Source organism: Talpa europaea (genome assembly GCF_964194135.1).
Source record: "Talpa europaea genome assembly, chromosome: 5".
Lineage (NCBI taxonomy): Eukaryota > Metazoa > Chordata > Mammalia > Eulipotyphla > Talpidae > Talpa > Talpa europaea.
In genome coordinates this window covers 5934337-5953928 of record NC_140071.1, presented here as the reverse complement: position 1 = coordinate 5953928, position 19592 = coordinate 5934337, and the positions used below count along the sequence as shown (strand labels likewise).

Here is a 19592-nt window from a genome sequence, read left to right as displayed (position 1 = left end):
AGAGATTCTCGCGCACTGTTTATAACTGCACCGTCTGTGTAATTCTGTGCCCCTCTCTAATATGGATGGCGTCAATACCTGCGCACGGTTCTCTCCTGTCTTAATAAACACTTTCATACAAAGTTGGAGCATGGATTACCTCCAGCATGAGGCACTCAGCAGCGTCCCGGCCCACTTGTGTGGCGCCATAATTACACGCTGCGCGGAGAATGTTCCCTAATCATAGGGCTCGGGCTGATCTCCCAGCCCCGGACCCACAGCGCCCGAGAGGGGCAGCGGCTTTGTTCTCCGTGTAACTCCACGTTCTCCAGCTTTCCTTCCCACAGGGATTTACATTAGCAGCTGTTCAAACAGACGAAAAACTGCTCTTTCCCAAGTTAATTTAAAAAAAAAGGGAGAGAGAGCCTCCATTATGTGTATTTTTAGAGACTATGTGGGCAGACACAGGTTTGAAATGTCCCTGCGCGGTGTGCCTGGGGCGTGCTGATTCAAGTGGCAATCTGGCGCTCGGCGGAAGCTGAAACACGCCAGAATCACGAGTCTCTAACTACATTTTTGAACATCACTGAAGTCTTTTGAATGTCCTACATTTAAAGGGAAAAAAAAACTCGCCAGGTCGTTTGAAAGCCATAAGCAGGTCTAAGAGGAAGGGGGTGAGGGCGCACCTCTGGGCAGAGGGCGGGAGGATCTGGGGAAGATGCCATCTGAGCCCATTCCAACCAAGTCATCACCGGTTCCCTGGGGAGACCTGGGAGACCTGAGGCTGGGGGCGTGGGGGGAGGGGCGCCACCCGATTTCCAGGGGCGCCACCCGATTTCCAGGGGCGGAGCATCACCTGGGTCTCTGCAGAGACTGGCGGTGCTGGGGGGCGGAGGGGGGAGCGCCCAGGAGACAATGTCCCTCTGTGAGGGGATGCCGGAGAGCCTGCCCACAGATGGGCGGAGCGCAGACGTGGTCTGTCCGTGCCCTGGAGTACTACTCAGCTCTGAAAAGGAAGGCCATTCTGACAACGGCCACTGAGCGGCTGGAGCTTGCAGACACGCTGCCAAGTGAGGCCAGCCAGCCACAAAAGGGCAGATGCGGCGTGAGCTGGTGCAGATGAGCTACCTGGAGCGGCCCAGCGCAGACGCCGCGGGAGAACAGGGTGCCTGGCTGGGGGAGCAGCTGGCTGGTGCAGAGAACTACAGGCGGGAAGGGGATGCGCGTGCGGAGGGAGGATGGCGGCGCCGGCGGCAGAGCCATGTGAGCGCTCACGACGCACCCGCAGGGCCACGTCACCCAGCCCGCCCCAGGCAGTAAACAAAGGCGAGCGGGCGGAGAGCGTCTGCAGGTGCCGGGGGACATGGGGGTCATTTCCCCCTTTGGGGAGGGAAGCCCAGCGCAGCGGCTGAGGACAGTCAAGTGGGGGCGGTCAAATACGCAGGTGGACAGAGGAGCGTGGTGAGGAAGCCTTGGGGGAGCCTTGGGAGAGGCAGGAATAACCTCACGGCGAAGCCCAGAGAGAAAAGGCATCATTTAGGTGGTTTTTCAGGAAGACGTCTCTCTTGCTTCCTTTTAACCTGAGTGACAGTAAATGCCCCACCTCGTGTGGACAGCTGCCTATCAGGGCTTTTATGGAAGACATTCCAGGTCTTCTCTCGCCTGACCTGCCAGGCTGGTCACGGCTGAGACCTGCTTTTCCAGGGGTGGTTTCCGGGGTGCTGGCTGCAGTGAGCGCGGGGTGCTGGGTTCCTGCCCAGGGCAGGGCTCGAGTGGCTAGCAAGCGGGAGGCTTTGTTTCTCGAGCTTTCTGTTTTGTTCCCTTGTTTTTCTCATGAGGAACAGAGAGCAAATATATCACACTTCTTAACTTCTCTGAAGTAGCAGGCAAGTGCCTCTGATTCAGCAAGCCATCCAGAGGAGAAAAGCTTGATAATGCAAACAGCTTTCCAAGAGGTTAAGGCAAGGCTTGCACGTGGGGATACTAAATCTATGAGAGAACGATCCAAAGCCCCCCACCTCCAGCCCTCGCGTGATGGGCTGGCATTAGCAAAGGGGGAGGTTTGGGATGCTCTTTGTACGGGGAGGCCTCCTAAGAGGCATGGATGCAGGCTGTCGGGGTCAGCGGGGGCCCCAAGTGCACCTATGCCCAGCTGTCTCGGCCCAGGGTAGCAACCTCGCCAGACAGACGGCATCAGAATGTGGGTCCTCCCGACACGCAGAGCTCTATAGGTGCAACATGTCACCTCTCATCAAGGCCCCAACCACAGATGTCCAGTATGGGAAGATCTCTTACGCCCCCATTTAGCAGAGCACAGTTCAGGGGGCGGGGGGCGGAGGGCAGATTTCCAACCCGATGCAGCGCACCATGCCAGACCGGCCACGAGTGGAAGGGTCTCAGGGACAGGCACAGACCCATGGGTGTGAGCTGGTGAGCACATGGAAGGCCCCCCAGGACTTAAGGCAGGTGCTGCCTGACCCCTAGAAAAGGTACAAGGGCTGTCCCTCTGCAGAAAGTGGAGGATGGGGCTCTGCCTGGGTCACTGCGGGGGACACTGAGTAGCTTCCTGTCCCACCCACTCGGGACCCAGCTGCCCATCAAGGCCCCGCACTTGCCCCTTGGCCGTGCCCCCGGGCCTGTCTCCTGAACCTAGACTCTTACACCTCAGGGTGGCGGCTGGGCTGTGAAGGGACAGTGGGGAGCATAAAGGGTTTCTGGGGATCTGGTCAGAAATATGAACACTCTGATATTCCTGTTTACTTTCTGAGAGCAAGACTAAGTAACGAAATAGAGGCAAGAGGCAGGTTTTATAAGCTGAGACAGGAGGAAAACAACCGTTGGGGTTACTGAGGGACGGCGAGATCTACAGGCTCCTATTCCAGCCCGTGGCGCTCCAGAGGCTGCAGGCTGGACTCTGGGGCACAGGCCCCAGCTCCTCGTCTGGGCCGAGACCCCGGGGGTGCTGCTGGAATGGGAGGGGGTCTCAGCCACAAACCCAAAGGGCTGGTAAGGGCCTGGGTCTGCTGAATCTTTGTTCTCTGCTGACGGGCTGGTGCCTCAGGACGCAGGGAGCCGGGAGGGTGGCAGCCGGAGCAGAGGCGAACAGGCCAGGACGCAGCCTGCCCGCACAGGCCCGTGGGGGGAGTTTTGGAGAGTAACACTTGCACAGAGTCTAGTCTCAGGCATGAAAGTATCTCCTTGAAAACAAACTGTGCGATAAGGTTTCTTCTTCACTTAAAATGTTAGGTTTTTATCCACGCACATGTGCTCAGTCACTCCCCCCTCACCTCCAACACGGCTCTGTCCATCTGTACTTTATTGGACTGGGCAGATGTGAAAAAATGACTGAGGCATGAAAGCCGAGAAAATGCGGATCTGGGGGTGAGTGAGTGTGTTCCTTCCTTCCTCCTGCTGGGACGTTCAGGGCAGTAGGAACCGAAGCTACGGAAGACCCTGTCCTCGGAGACTAACCGCGAGGGACCGGGACACACATGCCATGAGGCCCCTCCTGCCAAGAGGAGACCCAGGGCCTGGGGGCACAGAGCTTGCGAGAGAATGGCCCGCGCTGAGGCCTCCGTAGTGTCCTCAAGCCCACGTGGCTCCCGGGTGAGACGCTGGGGGGCCCAGGGCCTGGCACACACCCCTCTTCACACCTGATCAAGACTCAGGGGAAGCAGAGCTGACCAAGGCCTCCTGTTTGTTGAGAAAGCCACGGCGTCTCACTTCCCGAGTCGCTGCCTCTTCACTGGTCTCACCCCACAGCCCCCGTCCCTTCTACTCCATGGAGACCCTGGTCAGCGCTGCCTGATCTCCTGGACCTGACCACGGACGGGGCCCTGGCAGAGAGGCCTTTATAGAGTCCAAAGGTGGATCCCCTACCCCTAACCCACAGCCTAAGTCCTAATGCTGCGAGGGAACAAATAACCGTACAAGCTTCCTTGCATTACGGGGGCAAAGTGAGAGAAAAACGGACCAGGTTCCGGGCCCCTTCCACCCACGGGCGGTTAAGTTCACCAGGGTTCCTCATCACTGAAGAAACACTTTCTTGGCAAATAGAGTGTGAGAGGCTTTGTGCGGGGCAAGGACGTTTGGGGGCTAGAATGTCCCTGAATATAAGAGAGACAAGGCCCAGGGAACAAAATGGCACTTCACTGTAAAACAAGCAAAACCCAACTTCACAGGAACTTTCCAGGACAAAGTCCAGTGTATAAATACATCCTTCCTTCCCCCGGCGAGCCTGCGATTATGAACAGCAGGACTTGAGGAACACACCGCGGGGCAGGCAGGAACACAGAAAAGGCTCAGAACCATGTTATTTGCAGTGATTATGTTCACCAGGGCTCCTCTGTGCAACACCCAGGCTTGAGGAAGAAGTTGTACTGTGTTTTCATCGCGGGGTTTAAATACATTGTGAACTCCTGGAACATTCTGCACTAGGCAGCGGGGGAGCCCCCAAGGTCCCCTTGAACTCAGAGTCACGTCCATATCAGGCCCTGCTCCAACCTCACGGCGCCTCCGCCTTTGGCCCAAACCCCAACCCCCACCTGCTCTGCATGGACAGCTGGACCCTTCCAGCTTCTCCCGAAGGGGACCCTCGGGTGGCACTAGGCCCCGCGGGCCCGGGAGTGGGGGAGAGGCTGTAATTCAGGAGGCAGCCGATGGGGAGCTGTGTCTTGGGGGGCTCCCTCCACCTCAGCAAGGACCCACCCTCTGAGGCAGAAGGGGCTCCAGGATGTGCTGGGTGCACGACGGAGGGCACACAGGGGGGTTGGGGGGAGCAATGGGAATGTCCCAAAATTAACAGAAAAAACTTGAGTGAGACTGAATATGGGGGCGTTCCCTCACGAAGAGAAGACACATTGTGCACCCCCAAATCTGGAAGACGTGGCATCTGAGTACTGCAGACACATGGAGCCTGCGCTATAATACTGTTCAAAGCACACTCTACCCTTTCTGTATTTTTCTAGAAGCTACAAACCAATGAATCTTACAAGGGCTGGCAGTCTCCGATTAGCTTCTCACTAAGAGCCAACCAGCACTGGCTCATAGAAATTAGCACAAGGTGTATGTGTTACTTAAATTTTTTGAGTATCCACACTTTAAAAAATAAAAACAGGTGAAATTATTTTAATCTAATACTAATTCATCTTATTAAATCCACTACGAAATACACCATCCTTTCAACATGCAATGACCAGCCTACAATTAAACGTCCTTTATCCAGACCAAGTTCTGAAATCAATCCAGGGTATCTGTCATGCCAACGGACCATCTCAGCCCTGCCTGGCCGTGGCTCAGGGCTCCACAGCCATGAAGGTCCACCATGCTGGACCTTCAGGACACATGCTGACACCATGTGCCGGGTCGTGACTGATGCCTCTAAACCTACATGTCCTACAGATCAGCTCCTCACCTCTATCTAAAGGTTTCACGAACCCTGGTATTTCAGTTTAAAAGCACTTCTTTCAAAAGCCACCTCTGGGTCCAGGCCGCAGAGCCCACCTGGGCCTGCCTGGGCAGCCAGCCTCTCCTGGGGCCCAGCTTCGTCCAGGTCCTGGCCGGGCCTGCGGGTCTGGGATGTCCTGATGTCCTGAGCCACTTTACAGCTTTGAGGACAGTGTGGCCGAGCTTTCAGGTTCACTTCCTGAGATGAGCACTTAACAGAATAAAGGCCTCACTGTGTGCAAATGGACTCAGGAGGTGCTGAAGATGGACCTGCCTACTTTAAGGTCCTGGGTGGCCTGCAGCACCCCGCATTTTCTCTGTTATGGCAGCAAGGGAAGGGCTCCCTCTCCTTCTCTAAGCTGTCACCTACGTCCCATCCCGGGACGGCAGGCGACCCGTCACTCAGAAGAGCAGCCAAACCTTCATTCTACATCAGCTCTCGAGGGGTTGAAGAGGCCAGAGACTCTGACAAGGCCCACAGCTGGCCGACGAGGAGGGGCCGTAGCTCCCCTCAGCCCCACAGTGGTGGGGACAGAGGCTCCATGTCCAGTCCAGCGGGAGTGGCCTGGCCAGCCAGCGGGGGTCCCTACCTTTGTGGTTGAAGATGCCCTCCATTTCCATGCTGCTCCTGGAGTGGGCGATGCACAGCGAGCCGCAGGGCACCAGGCCCTCCGCCGCCGGGGAGCGGTCTGTGGTCCGCACCAGGCACCAGTCGGGCCGGTCGTGGGGCCGCTCCAGAACCTCCACTGTCTGGCCGCGGCGGATGGTCAGCTCGGTGCTGTTGCAGGCCGTGAAGTCGTGGATGACCACAGTCAGCTCACAGCCGCCAGAGAGCTGGGGAGGGAGGAGACAGGTCAGCGAGCTCGGCCAGACGTCTCCCCTCCCACGGCATCACGGTCACAGCCCCACGCATCACCCAGGAGAGAGAGCACAGGACCAGGGGACAGAGTGCAGGACACAGGGGACCACACACAGGACTCAGGGGACAGCACTCAGGACACAGGGGACAGCGCTCAGAACTTCATTTCCGCTGGAATCAGGCACATCATCACTTTCCCTTTTTACGTCTAATGGATGACTCTGAGTTTTACTGTCAGGACCTGGTATGGTTTTCACAGGAGTAGCCGAATCTTTTTAAGACATCATCACCCCCCCGAAGGAGTGCCGTATCCTCACTTTTAAAAAGCTGTATTATTCTTTCACTGCGGTAACGCTGGCTCACAGCACTGGATGTGGCTTCCCAGCGCCCCCCGCCGAGGCGCTCAGCCCCACACCACAGGGCCCGGGGCCCCTCCCACTGCATCCTGCATCCACCCTCCCCCTCAACAGCCTCCATGCCACAGCCAGGTGTCTAGGTTTGCTTTGGCTTAGCTTTTCTGACACTTCGGCTTTGGCAGTTTATATTCCACAGATCGTGAAATCACCCCTTGTCTTTCTCCTTCTGACTTATTACACTTAGCATCATCCCCTGCAGCGCCATCGTGTTGTGCCAAGTGGCGAGATTTCTCCTCTTGTACGGCGCAGTCCACCGTGTATGTAAACGACCCCTCCCCCGTCCACTCGTCCGCTGTGGGCACTTGGGCTGTTTCCACCATGTGAGGATTGAAAACAGTGCTGCAGCGAACACAGGGGCACAAATATCCCTTTGAACTTCTGTTTTTGTACTTTTTTAGGTAGGCACCTGGGAGTGGAATTGCTGGGTCAAATAACAGATCTTTCTAACACTGAGAAGCCTCCACACAGCTTTCCAGGAGGAACTACGTTCCCTCCTGAGCGGTTTCCTGGAGAGAGCTTCTTCCACGCCGTCTCCACAAGCCACCAGCCATCTTTGGGCGCCGCCTAATCCTGCTACCCAAGAGCCTACAAACTCCATGGCGTGGACTCTGTAAGTTCTATCACCGGCTCCCAGCCCACCGGGCCAGGGGCCCCGAGTGACCGTGTCCTGCCTCCCACGTGCGTCTCGCGTGCACCGTGTCTGTGCAGACCCGCCCCCTAGAGGCTCCGCTGCCCCAGTTCCCCGTCACAGTCCTCCATCAGATCCCTCTGAGAATCCCCCCCCCCCCCGTGCCCACCTTCCTAAGCCCTTTGTAAACAAATTTTGTCTCAATTCTGAAATGAGCCAGGTCCTGGATCACACAGGCGTGTGAAGCTTCCACCTGCAGGACGGTGGGCCCCGAGCCCCACGCGTGGGAGAGGGGCGCACAAGCGGCCGGGCACCGAGTCAGGGGGGACACAGCTACGCCCCAGGTGCCCTCCCGAACTGCTACAGCAGGGGACGGAGAAACGCTGTGTGGAGAACGCCATTCCCGCCAGGAGGTTCAAGCAACAACGAAACTACCCGGGACACACTTCTCAGGAGGTGCGTGGTGCACGACTGTGCCTGTCCGGCACCTGAGCACAGGTCCGTGTCGTTCTGCAATTTCCCGGAGCATCTCTGCCAAGGCCCCATGCGCACGGGGCCCAGTTAGTCAGTGTCCCCTGAAGGGCGTTGGGATGGAGAAAGCACAGGACAGAGGGACAGACTGTCAGGGCAGTGGTGAGCAGGAGGGGGGCACAGCCTGGACCCCCGCCGGGCAGCACCCTGGGTCCAGACCCACCCAGCAGAGAGCCTGGAACCCACTGTGTCTGGGCCGCCCACCCGCCCGCAGGCTACACCCGCCAGCCATGCTCCACGCCGTCCATTACCCTCCTGCTCAACAGCCTTTCAAGGGAAAGCGGAGATATTTAAAATAAGAAACACATGTCCACGAAACCACCACAAAGAGCAAAACAAAACAAAAGCCTTCCACAATAAATCGCAATCTGTGACAAAGCCACCAGCCTCCGCTGGGCCACAACGGAAGTTCTACACGTCTGACCCCTTTCTAAGTTTTACCCATTCCTCTGTGGGGGAAAAAACACGCTAAATCTCACACGTTTCTCTGTGGATGATCAAAGATGCTAAGGGAAAGAGGTTCAAGGTAGAGGCCCCGCTTGGGAAAGAATCTTCCTTGCAAAACTCCACACAGGGGAAGTGGTTAATCCCTGCAACAAAGAAAAAGGAATGCTTTCTGTTCCAGGGGAAGTGTGGCCAGTGAACAGGCCCGAGACAAAGACCAGCTGGCCGAGGCCCCGCAGGACCTGTGGGGGCCCTCTGCTGCCTGGGGGGCCCCCTCAGTAGGCGTGTCAGCCCTGCCAGAGCCCCGCACCCCAAGTCCATCAGCACATCCATCAAGCTGGCCCGACATCTTGGCCGGCCTGGGAAGCCGACTCCAAGGCTCTCCCTCAACACCAGGCCCTGGCTTGCTCCGTTCTCAAGAGTTTCAGTCATTTTTCACTGTTCAGAGCCACAGGGTGCCTCCTGGGGCGGGGGGAGGGTGGGAAGGGGCGAGCGGGCCGAAGGAGGAGAAATACGCTCGACTTTATTCCTGGTACTTATTTATTTTTTTTTTTTGCAGCCCCTCACAGGGTAATCAAAAAACTATTGGAAACATCTGTGCACTTGACAGAAGGAAAAAATCAAGCCAGTTCTGACAAAGAATTGCACACTAAGTCAAAAAAAATTTTGAAGGCTTTAGAGAAACCTTATTAACAGAACCTAATACCGGAAGAATCTGTTTTCAAACGGTGCCAGAATTATCATTAAAAAAAAAATATCGTATCTTCTTGGCTTTCCTCCTAAGAGTGAACTGAGTTGACCTGTAAGACGCCCCGGCACACAGTCAGGAGTAAACGGACGTGCTCTGGTTTATGAGAGAGCGAGCCCGTGGATGCCACCTCAGTGTTCATGTGACTCTCTCAAACATCTAGGACACGACGTCTGTCTTAAGCTGATTAATTAGTGATTAAATAATAATTTAATTCACTCATTGAATTTATTTGTACGCAAGACTTAATGCGGCTGTTCTGAGGAAGCAGTGCAAATCTCTGCCGTCTTTTAGGACTTAAACGGCTAAGTACAAAAATTCCGACCCTACTGCACATCGTCAGGTTGGATGGGTTCTCTCCTGCTTCCAAAGCCACTTCCGCCGAGTAACCCAATTTCAGCCCTGCGCTGAAAGAGCTACCGTTACCCTCACCTACTCTGAAATTCGGTTTCCTTTCCAAGGCGCTTTTTCACTTTCCCGTGACTTACTGGCTTCTGTCATGGGCTCTGGCCACCCGCACTCAGCCTGGGGCTGAGTGTAGGAAAATCTCCATTTCTTTTTCTTTTTTTTTAAAGATTTATTTATTTATTCAAGCACTGGGTACAGTCAGAAGCGCGGGAGGGTGAGAGAATCCACCAGAGCCAGAGCGGGGAGCAGAGCAGGCAGAAGGACCGAAGGACACTGCTGAGGGGAGCAGCGGGCGGCAGGAGAGGGCTGCGCGCCATGTGGGGACCCTCGCCTGGCAGCTGGGGATCGAACCAGCGCTGCAGAGGCTGCGGGCAGCTTCGCAGCCCAGCGCTCAACTGCTGCACCACCAGGGGAGGCTCGGAAAACCTCCATTTCTACGACTCCTATTAACTCTTGTGAAATTCACATCAGAAGACAAGTTTTTTCTAAAGTTTTTGTGCTTTTCACGTTCCGAAGATGTGTGTGGCGACACAGAAGCGGCGGTGAGGCGCGCCCCCTGGAGCGTGGCCAGGGCACCAGCCAGGGGCCGCCTGCCCAGCAGGCCCTCCACACCGGGCTGGGGCCCTGGCCGGGCAACTTGCTGTTTCACCAGAAGGAAGGAAACAGCTCATCTCTGGCCTCCCGCAGTTTTCCTTTAGGGATCGCACAGAGAGGATTTTACTTGCGAGGTTTTCCACTGCAGCCTTGCTATGGAGGGCGGGTCCTGCGGGGAGCGGGGGCCGGGCGGGGGCCTCACCCCCGAGGGGCGGATGATGGGGTTCTCCCCGCAAAGGATTCTACTTCTGGGACCTCCATCCAGTGCAGGTCCGGGTCTAGTCAATTTTCCAAAAGCAACTAGAAAGGAAAGGGCAGGGTGCGGCCCAAGAAGAGCCATTTTCCCCACGGAACAATGTGTCCAGCTCCCGGATGGGGCAGGGCCGCTGGCTCTTCACACTTGTCATCCAGAAACCTCACCAAAAAGGGCTTGAGCTTCGAAGAGGTCCCAGAGCAGACCTGAGGCCTTGTCCCCGGGGAGCAGGGCCGGGGAGCCTGGCGCTGGCAGCCAGACCTGGTGCCGGTGGACACCACGCTGAGGGGCCTCGTGGCGGCTTCCCAGACGCCCGTCCAGGCAGCGCCCCGCGCCCCCCCCCACCGGAGAAGCACTCCCCAAGCCCTGCCATGGGCTTCAAAGGGGACGGGACCTCACACATCAGGGGCAAGAATGGAAGCCGTGAGAACTCACAAATGGTCCAGAGGGTAAACGTCCTGTTTTTAAACACACCAAAAAAAAAAAAAAAAGAAAAAGAAAAAGAAAAAAAAAAGGAAAATCTGTAGAACAAACTTTTCCAAAAGCAGCAGCTTACCACACCCAGCACTTTCTCCAGAACAGAGACAGTGAGTGTGGCCACGCTGAGGGGCGCTGGGGTCCCTCGGTACTGGCTGGTCACACTCAGAAAAGGGTCCGGGACGGAGAGATGCAGAGGAGGAGAGGGAGGAGCAGATGACAGGGGCTAAGCTCAGGGCAATAGCTCCAAGGGCAGACTTTAAAGACAGAGAGGCAAGTCAGGCCTAGACCATGCGCTGAACATTCTGGAAAGAGATGCCAGAACTCCCCTGCCGGGTGCCACGGGTCCAGCAAGTGAAAAGCTTCAATGGCTGTGGGGAGGGATCGGGGTGAGGCAGAGGCCTGTGACAGCAAACAAGAAAATGGAAAACAAGAAATTTCCAAGGACAATTCCACCCAAAGAAACCTGTTTGCTGCATTTCCTCGGGGAGCAAGACATTGTTTTATCCAGGGAGTCAACCTGAAAGGCCCCTTTGCCTTGGATGGAGGACACCCGTCTGAAGCGCTGTGGTGACCCCCGGACCGGCCCCTCGACTGCCCCCGGGGGAACAGACGCCGCCGCCCTCTAGCACAGGAACCGCGCGGGCACCAGTGAAGTTGAGGTTCAAGATGCGCCTTCTGAGGTGCCGCTCTGTTCACGAGCCACTTTGTTACGTATCTAACCAAATGACACATACACATGTTTAAAAATCTGCTTTCTCCCTCAGAACCGAACTTTCCTATTGAGTTCGGGGAATTCTGTTTCCCCGAGTGAGCGAGTTATCAAAGCCTGCAGTTTTAAGAGACCCATGAAGGTTATAAAATGCCACCATTACTTAGAAAGTGACAAAACAGAGATTTGTGAAGGAGCAAACAAACACGAGGGTCATCGTCCCCCGGGCCGCCAGGGCCAGGCGCTGGTCCTTGTCCTGGGCCGGCCGCAGAGGGACCCGCACAAACGGGGAGGGGGCGCCCTGGAGCCACACGAAGGCCACAGTCAGGATTAGAGACGCGGGGTCGTCTCCCTCTTCCTCAGGGCCCCCCACTCCATGCCAGTCAGCAGGTGCCCTACCCTGAGGACGGCTTCTGGATGGGCAGGAACACAGGGGCCCACTGGCCATGGCCTACTGGAGCGCCCACGCAGGGAAGGAGGCTGATACCGGTGGGGACCCAGAGGCCCGGCAGTGGACGTCCCCCCCGAGAGGGAGGGAAGCAGCAGTTCTGAGGTGGAAACCACGCATGACCAGTAATGGTTCTGGGCTTGGTGCCGGGCACCTGCCCACCAGCTATCTCAGGGCTCAGTTAATGCCCTCAGCCCTGGAGGGGGCGGCAGCACTGTCCCCACTTACACAGGAGAAGTCACCTACCCAAGACCTGTGGCAGCAAGGCCTGGCTGCTGACACCCCCTGCTCTTAACTACCTGTGCCCTGATGTGAGCAACTCTCTCTCTGCCCTGCTCCCACTCTGAGCAGAGACGCCGGCTGAGGGCAGAGCATCCCGTCTCAGGAGACCAGAGCTATGTGCCACCCACAGCAGGGCGCCGATGAAATGACTGTCACGCCTGCAGGTGCCAGAGCCGCACAAGGCCTGGAAGGCGGCAGGCTGAACGCCTCTTCTCTGGGCAGAGGCGCCTGCTTGCTTCTGGCACCTTCAGCAGACAGGAGAGGGCTGAGTGGGGCTGATGGGGTGCACACCTGGGGCCCCCCATGCTGGAGGCAGCGTTTCAAGGGACAGAGGCCACCGAGAGGCCGCAGTCTTCCTGAGCAGGCTGAATGCAAGTTATTAAAAGTGAACACATTTCCTTTCTCAGGAAGCTAAATTAAGTCATATTTTCACACGTACTGGCATGGGCTGCTATACATTCCGTCTCAGCCCCGGCACCCACCCAGCCGACCGAGCTCCACAGACTCTCACGCCCCCTACCCAGCGCTGCTGCTTTGTAGAACGTGACAGAAACCATCTACTTTCTAAATGGTGGAGTCACATATTCATATTACAAGCTTAGTGAAGTTCATGCCAAGTATCAGTCTCGCCTGAATTTCTCGCTCATTAACGGTAAGAATGCACTGCTGCCGAGAGGCAGGAGGGCGAGCACCGGGCTCTGCCCGCTGCGCCACTTCCCGGCGGCCCAGCGACTGGCCCCACAGCAGCCCACGCTGGCTTCATCTCCTCTCCTTCCTCACAATGTCAGTTTTTGTTATCTACAGTGATTCACAGATGAACGAGGCAGATGGAAGGAAAACCATTTAAAAAGTTCCCTATAACACAGTCGCAGTATTTAGCTCCGAGTGTGAAGTAATAAGGCCTCGTTAGCGACAGGTAATTAAATCCACATTCCGGCTCTGGCACGAGCTCTCCGCTGTGGCCCTGTGGGGTCGCTCGCCTCCCTCCACCTCCCCTCCCTGCCTTCGGGAGACACGCTCAGGACAAATGAGATAACGCTCTGGCAAGCACTGGACTCCTCTGGAATCCAAATTATATTTTCCTAAGATCATTTTATCAACTTGAGTACCATGAATCAGTGCTAAAGTCACTCTGGAACCAAGAGATGGCGCAGAAGGCCCCTTGGCAGCGACCTCGCGGGGGCATGTGGTTTGTGTCTGGGACCAGCCCCCCTTGGACCCTGAGGGGCTCCCTGCAGGGGGCGTCTCCCGGAGCCCTCCTCAGCAGATGTCCCGACCATCACGGGCACCGGGCAGGAAGCCCGCCCTCAGGATTCTCCTAGAGCCGAGTAAGAGCATCCCCCACCCAGTTTCTGAAAGGGAACCAAATTCCACGATAACAACTAACTCATAACAGGCATCATAAATTAAGTGGACAGGCAGAGTATGGTTAAGTCATTTCCCTGGCCAGATCGATCTGCCTGCGTCCTCAGAGGCCGTTTAAGCTTGAAATATGCAGGGCGGAAAGAACCTGGAGACCAGGAGGGCGGCGTTTGCTTGTCGGCCTCGTTGGGAGCCCGAGAAGGTGCCTTCTCCCAAGTCACCTGCTGACCCCGAACTGGCCTTGCAGAGAGGGATGAGGAAGTGTCTCTGCCAGGAAGGCTTTCAGCAGGCACCCGGCTTCGAGAAGGCGGCCAGCGTGTCCTCCCCAAGTCCCTAAGTTCACTGCGTCCCGGGCCGTCTGGCCTCATCCCAAACACAGACCCAAAGGCAGAAGATAACCCTGGTCTCTGTTCGGGGGAAGATCCTTCACCCCGTTTTCAACTTTTGAGTCTGTCACGGGCCAAGGGGCTCAGTGAGGGTGTTAATGAGAAGATTGACTTTTGGGAGGCCCCCTCGGGATGGCGGGCATGTTGCGGTGAGGGTGCCGAGGGAGGCTTTGGTTCCGCCCAAGCCCCACGAGGAGGTCCCCAGTCTCCGAGGGAGGTTTCGAGAGAGAGCGCCTAAGATGAGGTCAACAGAACGGGCGGCTCCCCTCCGCGGAGAAATGTAATCAGTGGTTCCTGAAAATTCTAATGCCCCGTAGATTCCTGGGGTAAGGGATTAATTTCTGCAAGCCCACACTTCTCCACGCGTGACCTAGTCTTCCTCTCCCATCGGGTACAACAGCCCTGAGGCTGCAGCCTCCTTTCCCTCGGGGGCCGGTTCCCCGTCAGGCTCAGTCCCGCGTTCACACGAGCCTGGTGGCTGTCAGAGACCCCGGCAGAACGGGCCTCACTGTCCTCACTGCAGGCCCCCCCGAATCCAGGTCAGCCGCCCGGGCTGCGCCGAGCACAGACGGGAATTATCTATGTGCCAAGACGCCTCAAGCAGAGACGTGCAGTGGGGACCCTGAGGTCGAGATGGGGGCTCCTCTGTGCTCCCAGAGCCATCTGACTGTCCACTGCTGTCTGAAGAGAGACCCCCCCCCCAGAAAAGACAACGTCCCCACCAAAAGGCATAAATACGTTTACAGGGATCTCTGGCATTTGCATTCGAGTAACTTAGAATTTCTTTTTTTTTTTTTTTAAGTGAACTTTTCAACTCATTTCTGGCGTTAAATCAGCAGAGCCGGGAGACTGCCTCTGTCAGAGGAGGTTCTGGGGTGACGGGTGTACAGCAGAGGGGCCAGGCCAGCGAAGGGGACCATCCCCCTCAGCCTGGGTCACGATGATTTCCCCTTTTCCCCTTTCCCTTCAGGTGGAATCTTGACAAAACTGACTTATTGAAAATCAGAATTACTCTCCTGAAACGCTTCCAAGCTCCAACTGTATTTTCCTAACCCCCCAGCCATGGCGTGGGGCCACGGGGCGGCCGCTGGGAGGCACCAGATGCCTGAGCGAGCTGTGGATCTTATTCCTCGGCGTGACTGCAGGCAGGAAGTATGTGCTGGGTGTGCGTGCAGGGGTGCTGAGCAGGGCGGGCCCCCCGCTGTGCTCGGCCTGCAGTCCCGAGGCTCGAGAGCCCCAGGATGCAGTCGTTTAGTGAACTCAGAAAGTAGTGTGTGGGGTGGGGGTGTGGGGGGTAGTAACGGCACTGGGATGATTGTGTAAGTGAAATCGCTGTAGGAAAGCAGTATTTTTAAAGCTGCTTGCTTCTGTCCCGGAAAATATATGAGGTACATGAATGCCTCTGAAAAGCTGAGACCAAAGTTGGGGACTCCCTGACCTGCCATGTGAACCAGCCACCCAGCAGCAATCATTCGAACATGACAGTGAAGTCGGGGGGGGGGGGGCTTCCGGCATGGGAGTGGGCTGGGGGGAGCCCACGGGCAGAGTGGACTTGGGGGGTGTATGGCTGGGGGCGCCTCAGAAACACAAAGGCAGGGATCTGGGGCTAGAGCTCCATTAAACGAACCCCCAGCTACTGTCAAATCATTTTGTTTTAAGAATTTGGCCTTGCATTCTAGAAACAGTGTGTCCACCCATTCAGACCCCGGATCCAACTTCAGCAGGATCAGAACCCCCTCTGTGGAGACCAGGGGCCTTCACGGAGGACAGGGATCATGTACGCATCACCCGGGCCCCGGACTCTCCTGTCAGTTCACTTTGAAATCTCCCTGGTTCTATCAAGACAGTCGTGGACACTCCAGGTGACTCCTGCGGAAGGTGACCTCGCAGACCGGCTCTCTCCCGGGGCCGGCCCCGCTGCGGGGCCCTGTCCTGAGAAGTGCCTCCAGGACAACCGGAGATGCTGGCCCCCCAACTGCAGTCCCAGCAGCTCCACGTCTATGCCCCAGGGCTGTAAGCAAGATTACATCTTAAACAGCAATTTCTTTTGCTTTCTAGAAAATAAGCCTAACACACTGCCCAGAACGCCCCCATGGAACGGGCGCAGGAAGGGCACAGGCCTTTTCCCCGGATCCTCAGGATTAGCTTCACTCCCTGACACCCCAGGGCGGCACTGGTGCTGGCCCCAGTCCGAGCACACAGAGACAGTGGAGAACGTCGACAACAAAGCGTCACTTAGGGCAGCTGCTCTTGCCACACCCGAGACGCCCTCCCCGCCGCAGGGACCCGGCCCACCTTGTCACTGTCCAGCGTGTTCTGCGAGGTGCGGGAGGCGATGGAGATAGTGTCCGGCTGGCTGCTGCCGTCCCCTTGGCTGTCCAGGTCCTCTCCGTCCCTGCAGAGACAGCAACGTGTTACTCCCAACACCCCGGGCTCGCACCTCCAGACTGGGAACGCTGGTCCGTGGGTCACGGACAAATGGTGGGAGTGGGCGGTGACGTCAGAGTCCGCGGGGGCCGCGACCCCCGCAGGTCAGCGGCAACAGGCCTCGGTGAGCACAGGCCTCTTGCCACGTGGCTCCATGTCCTTCCCCTTCATTCTCACCAGAGTTAAACACAGATCACGCGGTTATGTTCTTTTAAGAATACGAAACAAAACTTGGAGATGGACTCTGACTTGCCCAAGGCCAAGGGCATGAGTCCCAGGGGCGGGGGCCCGAGGGCCTGCCAACAGCGCCCCCTTCCCTTGGAGACCCCAGACCCACGCCTCCACCCCGCAACTCCACTGCTGAGAGTGATGTCACGGGCAAGCCGCACTGAAGGCCGCGCCCTCACGCGTTCCTCCAGACACTCCCGGCCCCTGAACACCGGTGCGTGCCCGCTGCCCCGCCCCTCCCGCCAGGTGCGGCACCTGGGCCCCGGCGCTCACCTCCTGCCCTTCTGCCTGGTGGCCGGAGCGGTCTTGGGGAGATGGATGGGCTCCTTCAGGGCCCCCTTCAGGTGCACCGTCCTCTCCTGGATCACCTCGCGGATGTGCTTGATCCAGTCCTGCTTGTTTTCTATGCTGGACGCCTGGACGAGGCGAGATGGATCAGGTCACGGAGGGGCCCCTGCAGGCCCAGCCGGCCCCGCCCAGGCCTCCACACCCCTAGGCTCCCCATTCTGAAAACAACTTTCCAGCAGAAAAGCAACCTCATCTTGTCTTTAATTTGCCACCCAGTAAGTGACCCTGATCTGGAGTTCTGGTTTCTGCAAAACCACTCCGATCTCCCTGCACCGCGGATCTCCGGCCTCTGGGTACGCTAAGGAGCAAGTATCCCCCACCTCACTGGCTGAAGCGGCACTGGGTGAAGATGGAGACTCAGCCCTGCCCTCTCTGCACCCACCATGCAGGCGAAGACTGTGGGTCACTGGCTCCAAGTGTCAGCTCAGGCCCTGGGTCTGGACCTGAGGAACCACCCCCTCAGCCTCCTCACCCTGCCCCCACAGGCTCCCCGCGGTTGGGACCCTCCTGTGACATGGGAAGGCAGCATGAACCCCAGCATCTGTCCTGGGGGCGCGGCCGCGGGCGGGGAATTCCCAGAGTGGACGCCACGGCCACCATCCCCTCGGGTCACACCACCTGTAGACCAGGGCGAGCGGCGGCCCAGGCAATAAGGCGGGCTCAGCTCCACCCACCACCACTGTGGAGACACGGATCTGGGGTGTGCCTAGGGACACGCGAGGCTGTGCCGGGTGAGCACACGTGGCCTCGCTTCACTTCATCTGGCCCTTCAATGGCCCAGGCATTTTCTACATGTTCTGGGCCTTCACAACAGTTTCCAATTTCCTTACGGAACACATCAACCTCCGATGATATAAACACGATCCCCTGGTGAGTGACGAGAACAACCTCCAAGCTAGGGATGAGATCATGGGGGCGCGGGCCCAGCATGTTCTCACGGGCACCATGTTTTTGAAAACACAAAGTGGAAGGCCACGTGAGAAGAAAATAAAAATTGACAACCCTTCTATAAATGAGTATTTTAACTGGAGGATCTGTCTTAGAGTGATTTAGGGGTAGCAATGGGGAAATAAGTGAAGGATAGAATCCCAAACCAGATGAGATGCCAGGACAGCAGTGAGACCACGGGGGCAGGAGGGGGCGCTCAGAGGCGGGGAGGCTGTGTGTGAAGTAAGTGTCTCCGGATGGAAACCACTGAAACCCACAAACCCAGTGGGATTTAAATGCCTGACAGCAACGTTTGGTGGGGGGAGAGGGGCTGGTTAAACAAAGAGACAGAGATGCATCTGAGCCACAACATTTGGCAGTTTGGTGCAACTGAGGAAAACCATCACTGCAGCTCAGAAACAGAGAGAATCCTCAGGATTTAAACACAGCAAATGACGACCGCGTCTACACAGCGAGATTCTTAAATTTTAAGAGATTCAACAGGGAGAAGGTGTCACGTTTCCAGAAACACAGCTACACCACTACGTAAAAGGTGCGAGTCAAAGAACGGATTTCGAAATAAAACTCTCCTCTCCAGGCTACAACAGCAAAAAAAGGTTAAAATTGTTGCTTGCGATGACTAGGCCATAATGATCACTACCACTGTCCAGCACCATCACCTCCTCCAGCACCACCACCACCATCACCTCCTCTTAACTCATCACCATCAACTCCTCCGCCACCAACAGCTCCTCCCCTACCATCCCTATCATTACTACCACCACCACTCAAGCTACACTCCACCACCCTCACACCTCCATCACCACTACCACCAGCGCCACACACTTCATCACACTCTCACCACCACCACCTCTACCATGCCCCAAATCTACACACCACGATCCCCCTCGTCACCATCATTCCCACCATCTCTGCCACCATTTACACTCTTATACTATCTACACCACCGCCATCACCAAACTCTCTCCCGCCCTCTAGCACCATCACCGCCACGAGCGACATCATCACCGTCACTCTACCACGATAAAGCGAACTCTGAAATTAATAAAAACATCATTTCCTTCAGTCTCTCCTTGGAAATCAGAAAAATATTACCTCAAACACCCTGAAAAACTGTCCCACCAAAGAGTCTACAGGAAGTCTTATTCTTTATTTGCATCCTGAGTATTTTAACTACATTCTAGATGAAACTAGTTCACACCTGCCACTATTTTGTAGCTGCACCCTGGGTGTGTATCGCTGCAGTCCGTCTGGATAAAAGCTTAATAAAGCTGCAAGTTTTAAGGTCCGAGCAAATGTTAAAACTTCATGCCTTAGAAAAATTCACTTCTCGAAGATGTAGCTACCAGTGAGTGCCACTTACATTTTATAGGGCTTTATGCCAGCACAAGTAAGAGCACACTGCCTTGGCGATCATATATTCATTGCAAAAACAGCCCAACACCTTCATGTGAATAAAGTCCCGAGAAGCACGACAGCTTCCACAGAGCCCCCAAAGCTGGGATGTCCTGACAACAACTCGCAGCTGCTGTGATACAGCAGGGACTGGAAGGAACACAAGAGACAAAACTGCTGACAAGCAAGTTCACACACCAGAACCCCATTATGTTTTTGGCTGGCCCCCCAATATTTTACCATTATTCAGCTACATCTTCCCCAAAGCATCCTG

General features: G+C 56.4%; 1 protein-coding gene across 1 annotated transcript in view; it reads right to left on the bottom strand.

The window, feature by feature from the left end:
* The window catches only part of TRIO (trio Rho guanine nucleotide exchange factor), a gene marked incomplete at its 5' end in the record, with an annotated part of 242520 nt that overhangs the window by 56966 nt on the left and 165962 nt on the right, over positions 1-19592 (bottom strand). Inside the window, 3 exons of the mRNA XM_084233661.1 lie at positions 6015-6258; positions 16268-16367; positions 16901-17043. Coding sequence (XP_084089787.1) covers positions 6015-6258; positions 16268-16367; positions 16901-17043 — 487 coding nt within the window. The remainder of the gene's footprint in view (positions 1-6014; positions 6259-16267; positions 16368-16900; positions 17044-19592) is intronic.